The following is a 22,653-nucleotide window of genomic DNA, read 5'->3' on the forward strand; positions in this document are numbered from 1 at the left end:
GAATTCTCTATATTAATGTCCAGCTTCATTTCCTCTATGTGTTGCTATACATTTCCTTGCACAGTGTTGGGGAAAGTTACTTTTAAAAGTAATGGGGGAAAGTAATGTGTTACTTTTTTCTCTTCTTGGCTGGGCTTAAAGGTGCAGTGTGTGATTTCTAGCGGCATCTAGAGGTGAGGTTGCGAATTGCAACCAACAAAAGTTACGGTGGCCAAAAAGAGAAAAAATGTCATTGTCTGAGACAGCAGAGCCAGTTAAGCAATGAGGTTTCTTTACAATGATAAATTAAGAAATTATGTTTACTTTATTATTCAGTAAAACGATATGGTATTGTGAATATTATTGTTACTTCTTCATCATTGTGTCAGTGTTTTATTCGCTGACTTTAGCTAGCTTCTTTGCATGAAGAACAACAATAGTGACTAAACGCATGTGTCCGTTTAGGGCTACTGTAGAAACATATCGGCGCAAAATGGCTACTTCAGTGTAAGGGCGCAGTGTATGTATATAGAAATGGCTCATTCTAAGGAAATAAAAACATAAGACCTTCATTCTGTAAGGTCTTTTATACACCACTGAAAACATGTATATTATATTGCATTTATGTCTACAGATCATCCTAAATATTACAAAATGCACCTTTAATTGTTTGTTTTTTAATTTAAAAAGTTCTATTTTGGGCAAATGTAAAGGCACTTTCACACCAAAAGTGGTATGAATATGAATAAGCCCCAGGCTTAAGGAAATGCACATTCAGTGGCGGGCACAGCTCAAACAAACCCTGCAGGTTTGCATAATATTCTGAGTTGGCATTTCACTGTTTTTATTTATTTTGATGAATGTTTAATCTGTTTTTGTGCAAGTGAGTACATGCTCACATTAGTCTAGAACTACAATAAGCAACATGTTTACACCGCGCACACAACGCCTTTGCATTTACTCCCGATTACTCTCAACATGAGGACAAGAGTCAGTCAAGAAATGGGAAAACAAAGTAGCTAACCTGTGTTACTTATTTGTAAAAGTAACTCAGATATTTTGTTGTACAGTGTCAGAAAGACTGTATCCAGCATGGATGATTTTCACCTCCAACATAAACTAGCTTAATTTTTCTTTAAAGATACACATGCATCAGCATTTTTATGTTTCTTTTTTAATGTTTGCCACTGGGATCTGCAAAAGATGCAAGCCAAATTCAAATTTGCATCACCTGTATAGGCACCTCTTATCTAGAATTTTAACATACACTTGTGCTTCACATTGCGACCAAATCGGTTAGCATAAGAAGGAAGAACTCTATGTACTTTTGGAAAAAGGTTTATTGTGAAATGACTGTGTGAAAATTGGGATGGGGGAATATTGGCAGCCTGGCCACAGCAATGTCATGTGCCTTTAACACACAGCTGGCGTTGCTGTTGTAACCCTGGATGGGTGGAGAAAGAGGAAACCAACCCTCACTTCATGAGTGGCCTTTTCCTTCTTCCCCGTTCTCCATCCCACTGTGGACAGCCGCCCCGGGCGGAACAAGAAGGCAAGGAGGGTCAACTGCATGACGATGTAACTTCCAAAAAAGGTAGGCGAGAGGGGAGAAACAAATAAAGGGGAAAAAAACCAGAATGGTTTAGAAGTGACATTCCATAGTCCTTTTTATTGATTGGTCTTCGAAACATAATGGATGTCCTGACACCATGGGGTCTGCAGATATATTTCAGCCTTCTTCACCACTCCCTCATCGGACGGCCTCTTACACGGACAAGATGTGCTTGACGAAAGCTGTAAGAGGAGAAGCAGACATGAATAAGGAAAGATCATCCCTACTGGCTCGCCATACAAGGCCTGAGGTGGCTTCTAAAAATAATGGTCATAATGATACAGTGACACGTGAGCTTATTATATCATTCCAATAAGTGCAGAAAAGACTGCCAGTACGGTCACTATGCAGTGTGTCCTAAAACAAGTTACACTCTTAAAAATATAGGTTCCAAAAAGAGGTATTTGCAGTGATGCCATAGAAGAACCATTTTTGGCTCCACAAAGAAACTTTCATTGAATTGTTCTTAAAAGAACCATGTTTTTTTTCTTAGTGTGAAGAACATTTTAAAAATCTAAAAAAACATTTTTCACTATAAAGAACTTTTTGGGTAATGGAAAGGTTCTATGGATGTTAAAGGTTCTTCATGGAACCATAGATTCCAATAAAGAAGCTTCATTTTTAAGAGTGAAGGGTTAAATCAGAAGGGGTTTTCCAAACACATACCCTCATAGTGGACACTGCCGTTCTCATCCTCCTGTCCCTGCATGAGAGAGTCAATCTCGGGCTCGGTCATCTTCTCACCTGTCGGTGCCATGAAATGTATTAGTTAAGACAAATATTTAACAAATATTAAAAAGTATCCATGGTATTATTATGTTTTTTGGACATGGTAACGCAAGAGTACCTTAGATTACAATGGTACACTTTAAAAAATGCTGGGTTGTTTCAACCCATGTTTGGGTCGAATATGGACAAGCCCAACCGTTGGTAAAATTTTAAACCCAACGGTTGAGTTTGTCCATATTTGACCCAAACATGGGTTGAAACAACCCAGCATTTTTTTTACAATGTATATAAATATGGTACTTATTCAGTACTCTTAATCAAATTAATATGATTCATAGCCATATTAATTTGTCAATCAATCAATCAATCAATCAATCAATCAATAGAAAACTGGTAGTACCATGCTATTTTTTGAAATAATCAAATATTCAAATAATATTATTGATAATAATAATAAATGTTTCTTGAGACCCAATTTAGCAAATTAGAATGAATTCTGAAGGATCATGTGACAATGAAGACTGGAGAAATAGCTTAGGCATCGCAGGATATAATTACATTTTAAAATAACAAAATATTTTTGAATTATTACAATATTTCAAAATTTTTACTGTATTTTTGATCAAATAAATGCAGCCTTGGTGAGCATAGGAGACTTATTTTAAAAAGAATAAGAAGTCATACTGACTCCAAACTTTTAAAAAGTAGTGTGTGTCAAAATACATATTTTCTGATCACTGTGCTGCCTGTGGTCATTTTTTTGTAAGCAAGAGTATATGATGTCATTTTCTTTTACATGCATGGTGTTAATGAATCATTCAACTTTTACTCACCCAGTGTTGACAGCACAATACGCAGCTCAGCGCCCATCACTGTGCCGTTACCCTCCTTGTCGAAGACGCGCAGACCCTCAACGTAGTCATCAACGGTTCCCTTCTGGATGGCGTCAACAGTCTTCAGCATTGGCAGGAAAGCTTCAAAGTCAACTCTTTTGTTGGCATAATCTGTGTGCGCACAGTTACACACACACACATCACAAATCAGTGAGGGTTTGTAAAGCATTTCAAATTGTGTCCATTCGTTTAAGCTAGCATTATATAAAGTAAAAGTCTTACCGTCAGGGGTTGGGTCACCCAGGATTTTCTTCACGTCCTTGTTGGTGGGGTTCTGTCCCAGGGCGCGCATGATGTCGGCAACCTGGTTGTAGGCAACCTTGCTGTCACCAACTCTGTCGAAGAGACCAAAAGCCTCTTTGAAGTCTGTAACAGAAGGACACAAGGGACCTTTTCAGTTATCTGGAAGTAGGTAGACATTTTTAAGGTGGATTTTAATCTCATAATTTGGACAAAATATGACTATCTATCTATCTATCTATCTATCTATCTATCTATCTATCTATCTGTCTGTCTGTCTGTCTGTCTGTCTGTCTGTCTAATTTATTTTACAACAATTTAGGGACATTATTGCTTTCAAAACAGGCAAGGTCAAGGAAACTTTGTGTCCTAACATTGCCTCCTACACATCCCTCCTTTGCCAACTGCACATGAAGCAGAGGAGGAAGGAAGCAGAATTAAAAAGAGCTTAGCAATTTAATTTCCATGGGCTGTGAGGGAGACTAGGTTGAAAGAAAAATAGCATCCTACAACTTCTGTGCTCCAGCAGCTGTTGGATGAAGGAGGCACTCAATGCGTGACGTGACAGGCGATACCCTCAGAGAAAGTAGCCCTTGCCATAAATGGATGTGGCACTCTTCGACTGACCGAAGTCAAAAGCAAGAATGCTGACAGCAACGTAACCTACACCCACAACCAACCGCATGCTTTCTGCACCTAAATGAGTAACACCAGGCTGTGAACTGCATGCCTGAGAGGATTGGTAACTATGAATTCTGTCTGTAGAGAAGTAAATGTATGCTTTTGATCAGACTACTTTGCAAAAGGGTATGGCAAAAAATTCCCATTCTACTCACTGATTACTCAATTTATCAGTCATCCTGTTTTTTGCTTAAATTAAGCAGATTTGATGGCACCACTGACATATTAGCATCACTGAATCAACCTAAATATATAAATTTATACTAGCAAAACTAATTTTATGAGTTAAATCAGGTAAAAATGGCTCTTTAATGTAATAATAACAGGTTACCACTTTTTACAGTCTAGCCAGGATTTCAGAATACGGATTCCTCCAATATATTGATTTAACATTAATTGATTAATTTACCGATAGGGGAGGGGGAAGGGGGCTGTAAAGGGCTGCTATATAGTCTACATTTCAAAATGCAATAAACATTTATTTTTATTTTTATTTGAGTTCCTAATAAGCAACTAATTCATATTACTAGAACATTGGCTGTTTATTAGTACTTATAAAGCACATATTGATGTCTTATTATGCATGACCATATTCTACATCCCTTAATCCACCCAATACCTAAACTTAACAACTACCTTGCTAACCATACATAAGCAGTAATTTGAGGCAAAAGTCATAGTTAATAGTTAGTTAAAAGTGAGAATTGTACCCTAATCTAAAGTGTGACCAGAAATACAACTGTTCTTTGTTAGTTCATGTTAGTCAGGTTCATTATCTAATGTTACCAGATGCAACTTTTGATTTAAATCATGTATTAGTAAATGTTGAGATTAACATTAACTAAGATTAATAAATGCATTGTTAATTCATATGTAGTTAACTAATGTTAACAAATGAAACCTTATTGTAAAGTGCTACCAATGTTTTTGTATAGTGTTTTTAAAAAAGTGTCATATATTTAAGAGCTTCCCAAAGTAATTATTTACTTTAATGAGGAAGAATTGCCTTTAATCCTTAATTCATGACATTACACATTTTTGACATCCCATTTATATTTATAACAAAGAGTAGAGATAGTTGCACTTTGTTGGTCAATTATAGTCATAAAGCCATTTTCCCATCATGATAAACTCCAATGTGTGAAGACTCACCCTCAATCTGGTCAGCAGAGAATTCTCCAGCCTGCCAGAAAGACAATAATGCATCAGTCCCGTTGGCAAACCTGCCAACATCTCACAATACACACTAGTCTAGTCTAAATAATTAGTTATTTTATAGTTATTTTATAATACATTTGGAAACATAAGCTCTCTTTGGGCATCAGCAAAATAACTGCTTCAAAAGTGCACATGTATCCAGCAAGAGAATAAATCAGCTGCATGATTTTCTCTTTAACAGTGACAAACAGATTGGGATTGGGGGTCTTGTCCCACCCAAGTCAATTTGAAAATCGAAGAAAGGTGTCCTACTTCCTTTCAGTGGGCTTATTGACAGTTTTTGAGCCAGACGAACATGAAAAAAGGTAGGATAAAATAGCAAGCGTAATCCAAGTACACACCATGATGTAGTTTTGTGGTGCAGGAGCAGAGGGGCAGAAGTCCAAAAGCCGGAGTCCCAGGAAAGTGGTCCTGAGCAATGGACCAGCTCCTTCTTATTTATGCTATGCTAATGATGTCAAGGGGCGGATCTTGTGACGCCGTGGAACTTCTTTAACTTTCTTAGGTCAAGCTGGACGGAAGGTTGCTGGTTTCTCCAGTGTGCATGTGTGGTGGTATTTTTAGATTATGCTCGAGGCTGCTTGTAAGACCCTTTGGCTTTGGTCAGCATTTTAATTTCATGCATAATGTCTTTATTTACATGGTTTCTGCATATTTTGTATCCCTGGCCAGGGATGATCCTGATGTCACCTGTTATGGGCTCTGTGCATGAACTGAAGGCAACTCAGGAAGGCTTTTGATTACACTGTTGATATTTATAACTTGCATATGGTGGTCTCGGCCACTTATGGTTATATGGCAAGCCAGTAAAAACACTCCTCAAAGACTGTTACCACAGCATGAATGAACTTGCACTTGGCCACATTCCTCTCTCAAAATATAATAATTCATTCATCTTAAAAACAGTAACTGAAATGTTTCTTGTAGTTGAAATCAAATGAATTATTTTTATGAATAATGTGAGCAGTTCTTTGATGTGATGTAATGTTTTGGCTGTTGTCTGAGAGCTACCAGCTACAATATTTGAAAGTGAAACCAACTTTCAAGGTAATCCCTGGTTATGTTCAGAAGGTGACTTCACCAAGTACAACATGTTCCTGGATCAACATTCCAAACAACCAATCAGATTTGAGGGACAAGTTTACTGTTAATGTCAAGTTAAGGTTTAGAACCAGGGTTTAGTGGTGCTTCACCAATTTCCCTCTGATTTTAGGGATGAGTTATGGGTAGGTTTAGGGGTAAGGATAGGGTTAGGACTGAATTTGACACCAGTTGATTAAAAGTCATTGCAAAAATGGCTCAGAAAAGTAAAGTTAGTTCTAAGAAAGACTTGTGTATCATTTGTCTGCAGATGCCACTAGGTTTAATATTCTGTCACCTATAGGAAGCGAAAACGTGGCTTGTGTCCATGGACATACTATACATGCTTTCAGGTTAAATGCCACCTATGGATGTTGAATCAGTTGTTTACTATTATCAGTGTGAAATAGCTAAACCGGTCATACATTTAGCAGCTCAATCATTAGGTTGTTCTGGCTTTCTCATTAGGGTAATGTCATAGATTTTTTATTAAAAGGGATAGTTCTACCAAAAAATGTAAATTCTGTCATCATTTACTCACCCTTATGTTGTTCCAAACCTGTATGAGTTTCTTTCTTCTGTTGAACACAAAATAAGATATTTTGAAGAATGTTGGCAACCAGACAGTTGATGGTAGCCATTGACTTCTATAGTAGGAAAAAAATAAATGTATGGAAGTCAATGTCTACCATCAACTGTTGCCAACATTCTTCAAAATATCTTATGTTGTGTTCAACAGAAGAAAGAAACTCATACAGATTTGGAACAAACATAAGAGTGAGTAAATTATGACAGAATTTTCATTTTTGGGTGAACTATCCCTTTAAGAGTTTTATATACAGTGCATTCAGTGCAGTGGTTTATATTTTATATACATTTCATTTCATTCTGTGATATGAGTTTATGCTCTGATGTAACACACTAACAGAGTGCGCTCAGAGAGAGACTATATACATTTATTAGGATGATAACGGCTATACTAACAGCGTATGCATGAGCTCCTCGCATATGACTTTACAATATCTGGAGTGTTGTGTATTACATATTTAATACTTCAGAACTACATTTGTGATACTTTTTGGAGCTAAAAGCTTCTGCAAAATAACTCATTATCCACTAGTTTAATCAACATGAGGGATAAAATACATTTTTCTTTGTTTGCAAACAAAAGGGTTTTGACCTGAGGGTTTTTTTCTTTCTTTTTTCTACGAATCGATGAGCCTGCCTTCGTTTTTCCAAAGGTAAATCATTAATATGCATCTCCAGGCCCCAATTTCACCTTTTTGGAAATACTACACTGAAAATAAAAGTTTAAGAGAAATATATAACTTTAATCTAAGCCTGGGGTCTCCAACAGGGGGTCTGCGGTGGCATAGCAGGGCTTCGCCAAATATTATTTGATCTCAGCTGTTTTATGCTCCAGTCAATTAGATGTTTGTACAAACTACCATTGCAAGAGACATTCCATTCCCGCCCTGAGACATCGACTCTTCTCTCTGAACGCTGCAGAAGCCATGGATCTGCAAACCTCGCCCCTGGGCAGATGAGCTCTATATTTAGCCATTCTTTTAGGGGGTGTAGAGTTTCTCTGAGAGGGACGGTAGCACCTCAAGGGTGGTTGACACGTCTCAGCCCCTTATACCCCCATGCCCAACTAAGCGAGCAAACTTCAGATCGTAAAGCTGCTGCTCAGGTTACGTGGCTCTGTTCTGACACGGGTTCAGTTCCTCAGATCTCTGGGATTACCGGTGCAATTACACTCCACATAGAGCAAGACTGACCTCGGATCAGCTGGAAGGAACACTGAGGAGTCCAGTGTTTAAAAAAAGCTGTCGTATGGGCCAAGCATTGTCCATCAGCCCTTGAGAAAGTATGAGCCTTATTTGGATTTGCCAGAGGGTTTCAAGTGAGAGTAAATGACCTGTCAACTCACTGATCTTTGTATGTGAAATACATAGTGGGCTCCAGAAGACTGAGAACGCTAGTGAAAAAGCTTCTGTTTTGCATTTTGATTACAAATTTTATTTTCAGCAGTTTGAAACAGGTTTTTTTTTTTTTTTTACGGTTTAGGATTTAGACTTTCAACACTTGTGGAAAAAAGGTAAAGCAATCCTTTTTTTTCAATTCAATAATAAATAAGCCAAGTCTGCATCATCCTGGTGGGATGTAGATGGGATGCGCCATTTGTAATTACAACATTTATATATTACACCATTTGGGAATAATTTAATTCCTTCTCAACTCTCTTCCTTTGTGATGCCAGTGTGACTTAGAATTAATACAAATAAAGGGGATTTCACCTGCATTTATTTGATCGAAATAGGATTCAATAAAAACAGTAATTATGTGAATTTATATATATATATATATATATATATATATATATATATATATATATATATATATATATATATATATATATATGTAATTTATTCCTGATCAAAGCTGAATTTTCAGCATCATTACTCCCGTCTTCAGTCACATGATCCTTCAGAAATCATTCTATGCTGATATGCTGCTAAAGAAACATTTTCAATGTTGAAATGTTTACTTATTTTTGAGGATTCTTTCTAATAGAAAGTTCAAAAGAACAGCATGAAATAGGTTTTTTTTGTAGCAATGTCAGTGTCTATACTGTTGCTTCGTCAATTTAATGCATCCTTGCTGAAAGTATTAATTTCCTTTAAAAAAAAAAAATATATATTTATATATATATATTACTGACTATATAACATTTGAATGACATACGTTAAACAAAACTACAAAAAAGCCAGTATATGATAAGCTTAAATATTAATATTTTTAAAAACAAAGAACTCTGATTGATTTAATACTTCATTTCCTCTGTGTACAGCATCCGTTACTTAAAACGTGATACACATGACATTATAAACATGTCATTACTTTGATTAATGAGGCAGATAACCGGTATACAAATGTTTTCCAGAATCAAGACCTGAGGTTAGACTTTTGGAATTTCAAAAGTGAAAATTTTAAATTGCTACCCACTGATCGAACTGCTTAATTTGCATGTTGATGAATAATATACAAAGACCTCTGGATTGAGAACTGAATTGTGTTAGTCTGTATATTGGCCAGTGGATTTAATTTTCTTTCATTGACTGGTTTGAAATAAAATAAGGCACCCATGCATAAAGGAAGTACAGCTAAATGAAAAAAAAAAAATAAAAAAAAAAATAAACACTAACTTTCCAAAGATTTGTACTAAATCATTAACTTGCAGAGTTGTATAGCTCCATCCAGTGGAGACAAATGGTTGTGGCAGTCACTTCTAGAAGCCTTGACATTGTTAAAAGGTGCAGTAAGCGATTTCTGGACACGCTTGATATTTGAAATCAGCCCAAAGGAAAACACCCCTGCCTTCATTGGTTGGCCCCCAAAATGCACAAACACACAATGCAAGAGTGGATGTCTCTTTATCTTCAGTGACACTCAAAACTGTCCTGTAACTACAACAGCAGCATATCTTGGTTCTGTGAAGCATAGCAAAACTAATGATACCCACGTATGTAGCAGAACCAACGCAACATTGACGTCTGTGTTCAGGCTTTACCACTTCGGTCTCGCCAGCGCAGGAATATTTCTAATATTACCGGGTGTCTAAAGCTCTTGCCTGAATCACCCTTCTTTTCCCAGTAATATTCCTCTGACCTTTTCTCTATTGTAATGTCTCTCAGCCAGCTCTTTCTAGTCTTTCTTCAAATATCCATCTCTCCTCCCACATCATGAGTGGACACGCCTCCTACTGCTGATTGGCTACAAGTGTCGCGCTACTCAGTCCGATGCACTTTCAACAGCGTTTCTCAGAAATCGCTATTACTGCACCTTTAATGTGATGCGAGAATGACAACAAAGATAAAAAAAATACTCTTTTTCTTATTTTTATTGCTGTGCAGATGAAAATATTAACAGATTGTTCCACCATTTAAAAAAAAAAAAAAAAAAAAAAAATCATTTTTGCAGCACATCCTCTGATCACTACTAGTATTATCAAGAAATAAAAAAGACATTACTAATACAGAAAGCAAAGCATTGAAGGAATAGTTCACTCAATTTTTAATGATCCCATGATTAACTCACTCTCAAGCCATGCTAGGTGTATATGCATTTCATCTTCCAGCCAAACACAATCAGACTTATATTAAAAAATACCCTGGCTCTTCCAAGCTTTATAATGAGTGAGTTTTTGAAGCTCCAAAAAGCTCATCCATCCATCATGAAAGCAATCCATATGGTTCCAGGGGGTTAATAAATGGCTTCTTTTAGTGAGAAAATGATCCATATTTAAAACTTTATAAACTATAATTCATGGCTTCCAGCAACCACGAGAGTAAATGCAGAAGCGCAGAGAAGTCACGAATTAGAAGTATAAAATCATAAAAGAAAAATTTGGATTTCGATATAAGAGAAGAGGTGCATTACTTTTATGATGGATGGATTACTTTTATGATGTATGGATGGATGGATGCGCTTTTTGGAGCTTAAACTCAGGCACTATTCAATGGCATTACAAAGCTGGGAAAAGCCAGGATATTTTTTTAATATAACTCGGTTTGTGTTTGGCTGAATCAAGAAAGTCATATACACCTAGGATGGCTTGAGAGTGAGTAAATTACAGCATGTACATTTTTTGGGTGAACTATTCCTTTAAGCTAACTGAAAGCATATTGACACTGTATTGTAGTGTTATTTTGAAGCAGTCACTTTTGTGCAATTAGTTCACAAATTTAAAGAGATGTTAAACTTTACCTTGCTGTCATATCGATATATATTCTAGCAAACACATCAAAATAAGTCATTTTCATTGAGTCTTAGTAATACAAATAATACTAACAAACATATACCCATAACATCAAAAATTCACAAAAACAAAATAAGTTCAATCTGTTAACCATATTTAAAAAGCTTCCCATTATAGTTCCAAAGAACTCTCATCTATAAAGCCTAGATTCCATCCAAAGCATGCAGACGCACAAGCAGAGTGAGACAGTACTATTCCACCATCAGAGGATGCGTTCTTCCAGCTCTAGGAAGCTCAAGCGAAAAAACCTCAGTGATCCGGAACAGTCTGGAAAGAGGCACTTTGAAGTTAGCAAGGGTTTTATTTGCATAAGTAATGTCTGGATAGTCAAATGTTTCAAATCAGAGGTGTAGTTACCTTTACAACTCAAAAGCAGGGAACTTGGCTTTAGTTGGCTGCAGCAAGTCAACCAGGAAATAAATTGTTCCTGCCATTCCTTCATGAGACAATATGAAAATAGTGAAGTTTTTAGTTATTAATTAAACCGGTGTAAAATAAAATGTTTGTAATCCTCACTATTCAGAATTTGAACACAAAACATACACAAACATAAAACAACAACAACTCACTTCTCATAAATATAAGGATAAAAAAAGTAATTTAAAATTTGGGGTCAGTATTTTTTTCTGTTGAATCCAGAATAATTGATAATATTGATAATGTTGTGATATTGAACAACATTGATGATAAATCAGCATATTAGAACTATCTAAAAATATGTTTAAATGTGTAAAACCGTTATTTTAAATTGTAAAAATATTTCGCAATATTGCTGTTTTTACTGTATTTGTTATCAAATTAATGCAGCCTTAGTGAGCATAAGATAAAAAAAAAAAAAAGACCTTACCGACCTCAAACTTTTGAACGTTAATGTAAATATACATGTATAATGTTTACTCTACCTTCAAACAATGAGAATGGTGTATCGGGAGTCCGGCAGCCATGTCTTCCATAATTCATGCACCAGTCTCCGAACTGCAGATGAGAAGACATCAAATCCCATCAAGCCTCTGTACACACAACAGGCAATGACATGTCCCCTCCTGACAGCACAATGTTTTATCATCGCAGAATATGCTTAAGCATATGCTTATGAATTAACTCCAGGACAAAGTTATTTAAAAAAAAAATTTGACTTCACATGCGAATAAAAGTCTTGCTTCATATAGGGATTTACTCTTTACAAATTATTGTAGTTTTCCCTGGAGTTCGCTTATAATGCTAGTCAAAGTCTCGTGAATCAAAAATATAATGTCGTATTTCATAATTGAGTACTTCATGAAAATGTATTGCTACTGTACTTAAAAAGGCTTTTAAAAAACTTTCATAAAAAAAAAAAAAGTTCAAGAAAACTAAAATGACATATATTCTAAGCTTGAGAGGGGTCAGACTCACCATGCAGGCTCTGTAGAGGTGTTTGAGATCCTGCGTGACCTTGTAAAGGGCCAAGAAGCCGTAAGCGTTTCCAGCAGCTCCGTGACACAGACCGTAGCCCTTCTTCACCAAACCCCTCTGCCAGATCACCTCTCCACACTGCAGAGCGTCCTCCAAATACTGCCTCACACCAAACACCTGAGGAGGAACACGGCTTATACAGACTTCTGTTCTGGACACCAATATGACGCTTCCATGCGTTTGCAAACAATGCATTCGGCAGAAAATTATTCACAAGTATGATCTTTAATACTTGTGAATAACTTCAAGTCCAAATACTTGGAGGCTTCTGTATAATGTGGTTTACTCACACTTGATGGCACTGTAATAGTTAAAAACAGTTAAAAACTAGGGCTTATGCTGAACTCAAAAATAAATAAATAAAAAAACTCACTTTTCACTCACTGGTGAAAGGAAACATTGTCAACCTCATAATTTCTGCCCTTTCTAAGAAAATCATTACAGTGGCAATGACAGGATTTCACGAGTAGCTTGTGAACACAACAGTGTTTTCTGTGCTGCTGTAACTCTGAGAGAATAGGACATAACCTACATTAAAGAAAAGCTCTATTCAATCCATGATAAAGCGAAACAAGACGGACTTGGGTTTGTTTGCAAAAAAAGCACACATGGACTGGTTTTGCAGCAAAAGACAATCAAATTAGTTAAAAAACAAATAATTGACTAAAGGGAACTTTTTGAAAGTAAGGCATTTCAATAACTGACTGATAAAAATGCTCATTTAAAAGACAAAATGTCAGATGTAGGGATGGGCATAATTAAAAAATGTTCAATATCAATTCCGGTTCCTGAATGAAGCTTTTTTTCTATACCAATTTTATTAAATCCGTTATAACAAGATTACATTACATATTACCTAAAAAAAAAAACACAACTTTGACTTTATTTTTCCAGTTTGTTGACTTATTACAGACTTAAGCTGACTCGTCATCTCCGCAGTATAGTGAACGTGTGTGGGCGCGCATATAGAGAGAAATGCACCTTTCATTTGGATTACATAATCAGAAAGTATTTGCCTTCGATTCAAATTGGTTTGTTTAAAAGCAGACATTTCAAGCTTTCCATATGCCTAATTCTCATGTCTGAAGCAAGTAGCCTATACGCTGAGTTTTGGTTCATTTGTGACGCGCTCCAGTTTTTACAGTCCGAGTTTATTCCGTGCACTGTCAAATGCTTCATCAGATTTGTCGTGTTGTCAGTCTTGGCAGCAGTTATTGCATCGCGCGCTGTTGGCATCGAGCCTGGTGAAATGTAGCCACACTTCAGATCTTTTCCATCCATAGGGGTTGGAACGCTTACACGTGTGAGACACGTCTCTGGGCGTAACCGGCGTAAACTAGTGTTTTTCCTTGATGTCTCGACGCAGCAGATCACGCTGCATGCTAATTGGCTTAATGACCTTGACGAGATTAACCCCTTAGGTATCGAAATTTGGTACCGAACGACAAGACATTTTTGATACTCGATGGTATCGAGGCAATTTGGTCGGTGCTAAAAAAACAACGAAAAAGTATCAAACTCAATACCCATCCCTAGTCAGACAGACTTAGAGATATTTGCATCTGAAGTCTTCAAACACATACATGCATATATATCATGAAAACACAAATAATTTCGCACTTTTAAAGAGTGACTATTTGAAACTACAGATGAGTAAAACTTCAAAATAAACCACTGACGTGGAGATCTGTACCTTAAAAGCCTGTATCAACATGTAGATAACTCCTGGAGAGCCGTGACACCAGTGCACCAGAAGATCCCGAGAATCACCGACACATGGTGGGTAATTGCCTGATTGAAACTTCAGCTGACACACATAGTTCACACTGGGTTTGACTAGATACGAAAGCCTGTCCTCTGCAACAAACCCAGGCTATAGAGAGAGAAAATTTGTTTGTTTGAATGACCAAAGTGATCATTTTTTCCCACAACAATTGTTTGTTTCCTCAGTCAATAATGTATGTATTGTGAGTGTGCTCACCTGCATCAGGTAGTAGTAGATCCCTGACAGGCCATGGGCGGCACCCACATACTCCTCCTGATACCACTCATACATTAGAGGGCTTTGTTCCTGGATCTTGTTCCTCTGAGACTGGGTCTGCCCTGAAGCCATTACAGCATCACAGATCTGAAATAAATGCACGTGCATGTTCAAGACAACATACACACTTTCACAACATTTTTCTGTTTTAATATTGAGTCTTAAGCTGAAAATATTTTCAGATTGTCAGCCATTCACAAGTTCAATGTCAATTGTCAGTTCCAATATGTAATGCTTTTGAATTTTATTTTGAAAAGAATAATATTGTAAAATATAATCAAGTAATTTATTCCTGTGACGCAAAGCTGAATTTCAGCATCATTACTCCAGTCTTCAGTGTCACATGAACCTTCAGAAATCAATCTAATATGCTGATTTGCTCTTCAAGAAACATTTCTAAATATTATCAATGTTGAAAACTATATACTTTTTGGAAAAAAGAGGATATTTTGATGAAAAGAAAGATCAAAAGAAGAGCATTTATTTTAAATAGAAATCTTTTGTAACATTATAAAAGCCTTTGTCACTTTCGATCAATTTTATTAATTTTTACCAATTTTAATCCTTGCTGTATAGAAGCATTATTTATATGAAAAATATTACTGAAACCAAACATTTGAACGGAAGTGAATATATTGGTCATCTGCCCTGCTTTCTACATTTATTACCAGCCATTGAAAACTACATCCTTTAAACAATAAATAATGTAGGCTTGGTTTTATCCATTTGGATTAGATTGGATTATGCATGTTAGGCTACAATATCAACTTTTGATATTGAATATAAACAGACATTTTTGATTTATTATTTTTCACTGCCTGCATGTTCATGGTTACATCAACAGATGACAGAAATAATTGTATAGACTGAGAAATGCATTACATTTGACTTAAAACTATGACTATTCTCAATAAGACCAGAGGCATTTATTGTTGTAATAAAAAAATGGTACATTTTGATCATGTTGAGGATTATTTGTTTTCTCCTGTGTTAAAATTTGATTTCATGTGCTTTTGTTCAGGTTCGAGGCCAAATAAATGTGACTGACCTGTTGAATGTATTGAATGGGGATCTTCTCCTGCTGAAATTGCTGGTTAATGAACATAAGGGAGTAAAGGTAGCCCATTCTCCCATAAAGCAGCTCATCAGGAAGACTGCCCTTCCCCTGCACTACAGACTGGTACAACTGCAGCAGCCTGGAAACATTCGAGCAAATAGATCACAATAAGATCCTCTGGGAATGAAATCCTGTCAAGACAGGGAAAGAGAAACAGGACACAAAAAGAGCTGAGCTGCCCTATAGACCAAAAAAATCCTCCACATTACACCCTCATCCTGGAATCCTAATATGAGATTTTTAATGAACACAAGCTCTTGGGAGTATTCCAGGGCAATTCTATTAAAGTAGTTTTAAGCTATAAACAAGCCAGCAATCCAAAGCATACAACACAAGACATTAGACTCAATGTGGACAGCAGACAACAAACTATACATTTTGAAAGTTATTCCTTCAATATATCATCTTTTAGGACTAAAGTAAATTATATTTAACTCTCCTCATTTATTTAAATAATCAACATTTCCAATGTTTATCAAGTTTACATGGGTCAGTGACATAAGGATGTCCGAGAGAAATCCTTTAAAGAGTGAGTTGGCTGAAGCGCCTCACTGCTAATCTTTTCCTTTTTTAAGAAATTCAGTTCTTTAATAAGACATCTGATTATTTCAAATAATAATCAAAATAAATTTGAGTTCAGAAATACTAAAATGGTCCCTATGAATTACATTTTTAATACATCTTTGAATAGCAGACACAAATAGTATACAATTCATTTTTAATATGATTATTTAGACGTGTAATTCTAATTTGAAGAGTAATGTCACCGACCCAACACATACACAAAGATGGAGGTAGAGCAGGGTCAGACCTGTTCACACACTCCTCAGCCTCATGGGGTTTCTGGAGGCGATGATAGACCACCGCCGCTATAGCCAGCGGACCTGCATCCCCGCACAAGAAGGTCACCCAGCGCTGGGTTAAACTCCTCAGACTGTGGTTGACATAGTCCAGGGCCCTCTGGAGGTAAGAGGGATCTCCATAGACACTGTGGAGATGCAGGTAAAGCAGGGCAATGCCTGCAGTTGGGGGAGGGGGGCTTAGCAATGCGGGCCAAGTAGTTTCATGATATGAAACCATGAACATGAGAAGTGAACTAAAATAAAGCATTTAAAACAAATACTATAATACAATCAGATTTCAATTTATCGGACAAAGTTATACCAGCGCATGCCTTAAAGGGATAGTCCACCCAAAAATGATTCACCCTCATGTCGTTCCAAACCTGAATGACTTTTTTTCTTCTGCTGAACACAAAAGATGGAATTTTGAATTTGGCATTTTTTGTTCTTACAATGGAAGTTAACAAGAACAAGTTAACTTGCAAAGTTACTTATAGCAAAGATTAAGATATACAAAGACGATGCAAAAGGGAGAAGTGCAATATGGTGGAAATTCCGCCTTCAGGATAAAAGAGCCAATCGCTGATTGATAAAGTCATTGCGTCACTGCAACTGCCGAGTGAGCAATCAAGAGCATGCAACAGAAGACCACACACTCTCTCTCTACAGTTCAGTTAGTAATACGTTACCCGTTTTAACTTCTTTGCTATTGACATATCTGACCAAACTACATACTTTCCAGCAATGCGTGAAAAATGGATGTGCACTCGATAAGCTTGCACATCGACAACAAGCTGTGTCGTGGCGCAGTCAATCCGCTCCGCATATTTAACTTATTAGCTCACACACAGCAGCTATACAGGCAGAAATATTTAATTTGTTTAACATTCTATTAATTCGATATATTTACTTCATAGACATCTTTCTCTGATAAATCCATTCCGCTCTGTTGTCGGTGATTCTTTGTCACAAGCTTTGTACCGTATAGTATCGGATGTTGGTATCAAAGCATTTTAATGAGTTCGAGTACGAGCGCAGTATTATATTTATATGGGTGCATCCCTATATAGTTGAATGCCTAAAGTGGTTGAGTAAATAATGACAGAATTTTCCATTTTTGGGTGAACTATCCCTTTAAGCAGCCCTATCTATAGAGGCTGATTCCAATGATATTAAGCCATATACAATTTCACTAAACATGCATTAATAATTATTTTTGTTTAATACATCTGCAAGTGTGTTCTCACCTGCCCAGCCAGTGTAGCCAGTACAGTCTCTGGGGTCAGCGGTCTTCAGTCCATTCTCCATGATTGCCATAAGCTCACCAATCTTACTGCTTACACAGCTGGCAAAATGCTGGGTCAACTGCACAGAGGAAAAATAAGATTTATAAATCAGATATGATAACGAATACAGGCATGACAAGAGGGTAAGCAGTGTATTACTGTAATTCAGGGAAGGATATGAATGATTACCATATTCATATATACTATGGTATACCAATTATTTTTTAAGATTACCATAGTATTTGTAAGATTCAGTAGTACTATGCTGCTTTTTGGAATCACTTACATTTCCCTGCATGTCAAACAGGTCTTGTGCACATCCAGGCCCAGTATAATCTAGGTAGGGATTCTTTAAGGCCCGTGGTTCAGACATTTTTGGAGTGATCTGGGGAAAAAAAAGCACAGATTAAAAACATGAATAGATATAGAGGATAGATGCCCTATCTAAAACAGATAGTTCTGGTCCTTGATTCTGATTGGTTGAGCCGTGTTCGAAGCTACTGTTATGATGGCAGCATAATATAAAAACATACACCGTGACCTCATTAACGTTACATAAATATTACTGCGCCACTGCGTCTGTTGTTGAATTGTTCCTGAAGAACTACATTGCTTGAAGGAAGATTCAATTTGTTATCAATATGATGTTTTTGTTGCTGCGTGTTTATTTTATGAATAAATTAATTATTTTTATGGACAAACCGTTTTCTAAAAGCAATGTGCCCCGTGAAGCCGTGGTTTACAGTGAATTTAAATCAGCTAAAGCTTCATTTCCACGATCTCATACATTCGGAGAAGTAAGAAGAGAGATGCCAGCCGATTACTTCCCAAATACGTAGCGAATAACATTGTGCATGATGACTCTGCATGTAAAAACAGTCGCACCAATATAACCAAGTCATTTCGAATTAACTCTACATTTAGCTCTTAATTAGAGCTTTTTAGTCTTACTAATAAATCACCAAGACATTTTAATGATATCGTACAAAGACTTTGATTTCCGAAATGGCTTTTGTTAGGCTCAGCCATCGCTGTTAACGGAAAAAAAAAAGTTTATCCTGCGTGGGCCAATCCGGAAGTTAAAACCCGGAAGTGTGACATTGGCCAAAAAAAAAAAAAAAAAAAAAAAAAAAAAATACGTGCTGCTTACGCGTGCGGCGTGAAACGGGCTTCAAGGCCTTTCGCATGAATACGCAGAGGCCCGTTACACAATAGTAAGATGGAGATTATTCCATCTTTGCTTAATTATCAGCTTAATAAAACTGCAATCATTTATTTGTGAATAATTATTTAGGAAATAAAACTGAGGTCTAGAAATACACGAACCCTTCTACACTCTCGAGCGATACGAGGCTAATTGTAGCTTAAGCACAGAAAAGATGTATATATAGATTATAAATGTGTTAATCAAATGCGGTCTAGCTACATAAATTCAAAATCAACGTTTTTTCCATAACAGCGAACATACCGTGAATGAGTGCGCTGTAGAATTCTTCACGTCTGATCATTAATGATGTCCGGTTCTTGAGCAAATGGTTCTTTTGAACCGGTTCTTTTTAGTGAACTGGTCGAACTAGTTCACCAAATCGGAGTGAACCGTTCTAAACGGTTCGAGTCTCGAGAAAGCGCTGACTCACAAGTAACTAAAGCTACTCTCTTTCGGTGGTGCCTAACAATCACTCCGACTCGAAATAAACCAGTATGTGTGACTCCAACAGTACAGTGAACGAAGATTTGCTGTGCAGAGAGAACTGATGAGCTCGAACTGCCGATACTGAGCATGCGTGCGGTGCTCGAGTCAGGACAGACAGGAAGCTGCTCTGCTTATATGACTCACTGCAGCCATCTGGTGTCCAGGAGGTTTACTACACTATTTAGCTGAGGCCACAAACTGATAATGGTTTTAGTTCACAGTTGAGATTAAATAGGAAATAACTTTTTGTTGTTGTAGAGATTTTCATTGCATTAAAGCCAAAGTTAAACTTTTAAACTGTTATGTAAACTGTGATCCTCAATAAGAAATTTAAGAAGCATTGCTTCTATTAATGTAATTCAGTGCAAATATTTAAAAGTAACAACCTAGATAATCAATCAATGAAACTAGAATGCCACATTAGATTATGTGGGTCTATCTATCTATCTATCTATCTATCTATCTATCTATCTATCTATCTATCTATCTATCTATCTATCTATCTATCTATCTATCTATCTATCTATCTATCTATCTATCTATCTATCTATCTATCTATCTATCTATCTATCTAGCTACAGTTTCTCACTTCTCAATTAAGAAGGTATTAAAAAATAATAGTAAAATACACATTTTTATTACAGTCATATGCTTAATTATTTGAATAATATAAAATGAAATGTGTGAGTAAATATAAAACATTTGCATTCATCTTGTTCAACTTTGACTAGTTCATTCTTTTCATGAATTCTAATATTAAGACACAGATAAAGTTCAGATACTTAGTAAAGCATATAGCATTTAACAAAGGAATTAATTAAAAGAAACTTTGAAAAACGAATTACTGGTATACGATCACTTTTGAATTTGTATTATCTGATTTGCTCTAACATCCTTGCAGAGCCTAATCATAACTTAAATAATTCATGAGGGACTGAATGATATGATGGATCCTGAAACACTGTAGAGCGTGATCATGTTGCTGCCATGGCGATGGAGCTCTGATCTGATAGGCTGATGTTCAGCGATGCATCTGACTCAAGAAAACATGCACATATGCATCGTGTTATCCAACGTTACCCTGACCTTTCTTTGTGATTTTTGAAAGTCATTTAATAGATCTAAACAATTGTTGTTTGAATGTCTCAGATAAGGCAACACACTCAAAACAAATCCTTAGTTTAAAAAAAAATTTCATCAAATTATTATTAATTTTAGACTTTTCCAGACCTGAAAAATCACTATCCCATAGGAACCATGCATATCTTTCGGTTTAAGAAGTGCCTTGTTTTTGACCATAAGGTTTTGGTGTGGAACATTTTTCTGTATACTTTTATAGGTCACTAGGTCATCAAATGATGGAGATTCATGAATAGAGCTGACAACAAAAGCCCTTTGATGTCTTTTATGATCTCTGTGGTATTCATGTATATTATTATAGAGATCAAATGATAATCATTTTGAATTATTTAAGCATTTTCCCATAAGTATTGGTTTTGTAACATCGGATTCACCAATCTTTTGGGCGTTTTGAGAATTGCATGCAAGATGAGTCAACAACGCTGTTCAAAGGTCAAATAACTTGCCTCCCTTAATTAGTCAACTTTATTTAACATAACAGCCATTAATGCACAGATGAGATATGTTGCATGCTTGATATGTAGTTTAGTCATGTAATCTGTCAAGTTCTGTCCCAATAAAGACGTAACTTTACATGATTTAAAAAAACAACAACAATGAATGAGTGCATGTTAAAAATAAAAGCGCAGAATTGAAGGATGTGGTTGTCATTATGTGGTGAGACGTTGGTTGTTCTTAAATAACTCCTATAATATTTGGACTTTCCTACTGCAAAATCTTCCTGAATGCCCAGGTGAAAAATACGTACTAAATAAATAAATACATTTTTTGTTATTTGGTAGTTTTGGGTTTGAGTGACTAATAATAGGCATATAACCTGATAAAATAAGATGAATTTAATGTTATCCATGTTATATTTCATCTGCAACAACAATGTGAACTTCTATTAAGATCCGTTTTGCCAATAAATGTATCATTCTGCAAACATTTTAGGAGAGCTCTCTGCATGAAAGACCCACGACAGATCAAAGTTAAATCAAATTGAATGTGGAGGATGTTAACTGTGGCAAGATGATTGACAGGCCAGTTTCAGTGACAGAATGCACGTAACTATGGGACTGAGCGTCTGTTAAAGACACAATTTTATGCCGTGATAGTATGTCCCAAAGCTTATTCTGCTACACACTCAAAAGTGTGTACATTTTCTTCACAAAAAGAGCACATTAAAGGGCTTAAAAAAAAGAAAGAAATGTGATGTTTAAGTCATTTTTGCTGATTGGTATTGGATTGGAGAATCGAAGGTCAGCAGCAAAGACATTGGTTAATAGATGAAATACATAAAGTAGCCTATATTTGTGTTATTTAATTTTTGCAGGTTTGCGTAATATTCTGAGTTTGCATTTCACTGCTTTTATTTATTTTGATGAATACTGAATCTGTTTTTGTGCAAGTGAGATGAGTAAATTCCTGCTTAAATTTAGACTAGAATAAGCATCATGTTCACACCGCACACACAACGCCACTGCACTTACTCCCAATTACTCTCAACAAATTTTGTTGTAAATTTAAAAGTAATGTGCTATACTTTACTACTTGAAAAAAGAAATGTGCTTACGTAACTCGCGTTACTTGTAATACGTTCCCCCAACACTGGAAATGCAATCCACACTTTTTCTTAATACACCGTAGGAACGACATAGAGACATATACTTACATTTCCTCACGTATCTCCTCAGTTTCAGTTCAGTTTTCATGGCTCAGTGTGCTCAGATTTGCCAAGATAGCCTGGGATCACAAGACAGAGATTTCTCAACAAATTCTCACAAGATCAAATAATATTCATATAGGTTTTAGCTCTGTATAACCGTCTCCTTAAATCATATAA

General features: G+C 36.2%; 2 protein-coding genes across 3 annotated transcripts; both read right to left on the minus strand.

The window, feature by feature from the left end:
- Nucleotides 1-1,301: 1,301 nt before the first annotated feature.
- mylz3 (myosin, light polypeptide 3, skeletal muscle) lies at nucleotides 1,302-6,078 on the minus strand. Its single transcript, XM_079853017.1, has 6 exons — nucleotides 5,694-6,078; nucleotides 5,287-5,317; nucleotides 3,436-3,579; nucleotides 3,154-3,324; nucleotides 2,258-2,335; nucleotides 1,302-1,773 (listed from the first exon to the last, which is right to left on the minus strand). Exons 1-6 carry the CDS (start codon nucleotides 5,694-5,696, stop codon nucleotides 1,745-1,747), a joined length of 456 nt encoding a protein of 151 aa, XP_079709143.1. The 5' UTR covers nucleotides 5,697-6,078; the 3' UTR covers nucleotides 1,302-1,744.
- A 4,240-nt stretch (nucleotides 6,079-10,318) lies between these two features.
- lancl1 (LanC antibiotic synthetase component C-like 1 (bacterial)) lies at nucleotides 10,319-19,804 on the minus strand. Of its 2 annotated transcripts, none has more exons than XM_079897415.1 (11): nucleotides 19,464-19,804; nucleotides 18,282-18,380; nucleotides 17,957-18,074; nucleotides 16,679-16,886; nucleotides 15,799-15,946; nucleotides 14,691-14,837; nucleotides 14,403-14,582; nucleotides 12,650-12,826; nucleotides 12,157-12,229; nucleotides 11,612-11,690; nucleotides 10,319-11,521 (listed from the first exon to the last, which is right to left on the minus strand). In XM_079897415.1, the coding sequence occupies exons 2-10, from the start codon at nucleotides 18,366-18,368 to the stop codon at nucleotides 11,614-11,616; spliced, it is 1,215 nt and encodes a 404-aa protein (XP_079753541.1). In that variant the 5' UTR covers nucleotides 18,369-18,380; nucleotides 19,464-19,804; the 3' UTR covers nucleotides 10,319-11,521; nucleotides 11,612-11,613. The 2 variants fall into 2 exon arrangements, with proteins under 2 accessions (XP_079753541.1, XP_079753542.1); XM_079897416.1 differs by lacking the exon at nucleotides 19,464-19,804 and adding an exon at nucleotides 18,698-19,064.
- Nucleotides 19,805-22,653: the final 2,849 nt, after the last annotated feature.

This window comes from Squalius cephalus (assembly GCF_949319135.1).
Source record: "Squalius cephalus genome assembly, chromosome: 2".
In the NCBI taxonomy this organism is placed as follows: domain Eukaryota; kingdom Metazoa; phylum Chordata; class Actinopteri; order Cypriniformes; family Leuciscidae; genus Squalius; species Squalius cephalus.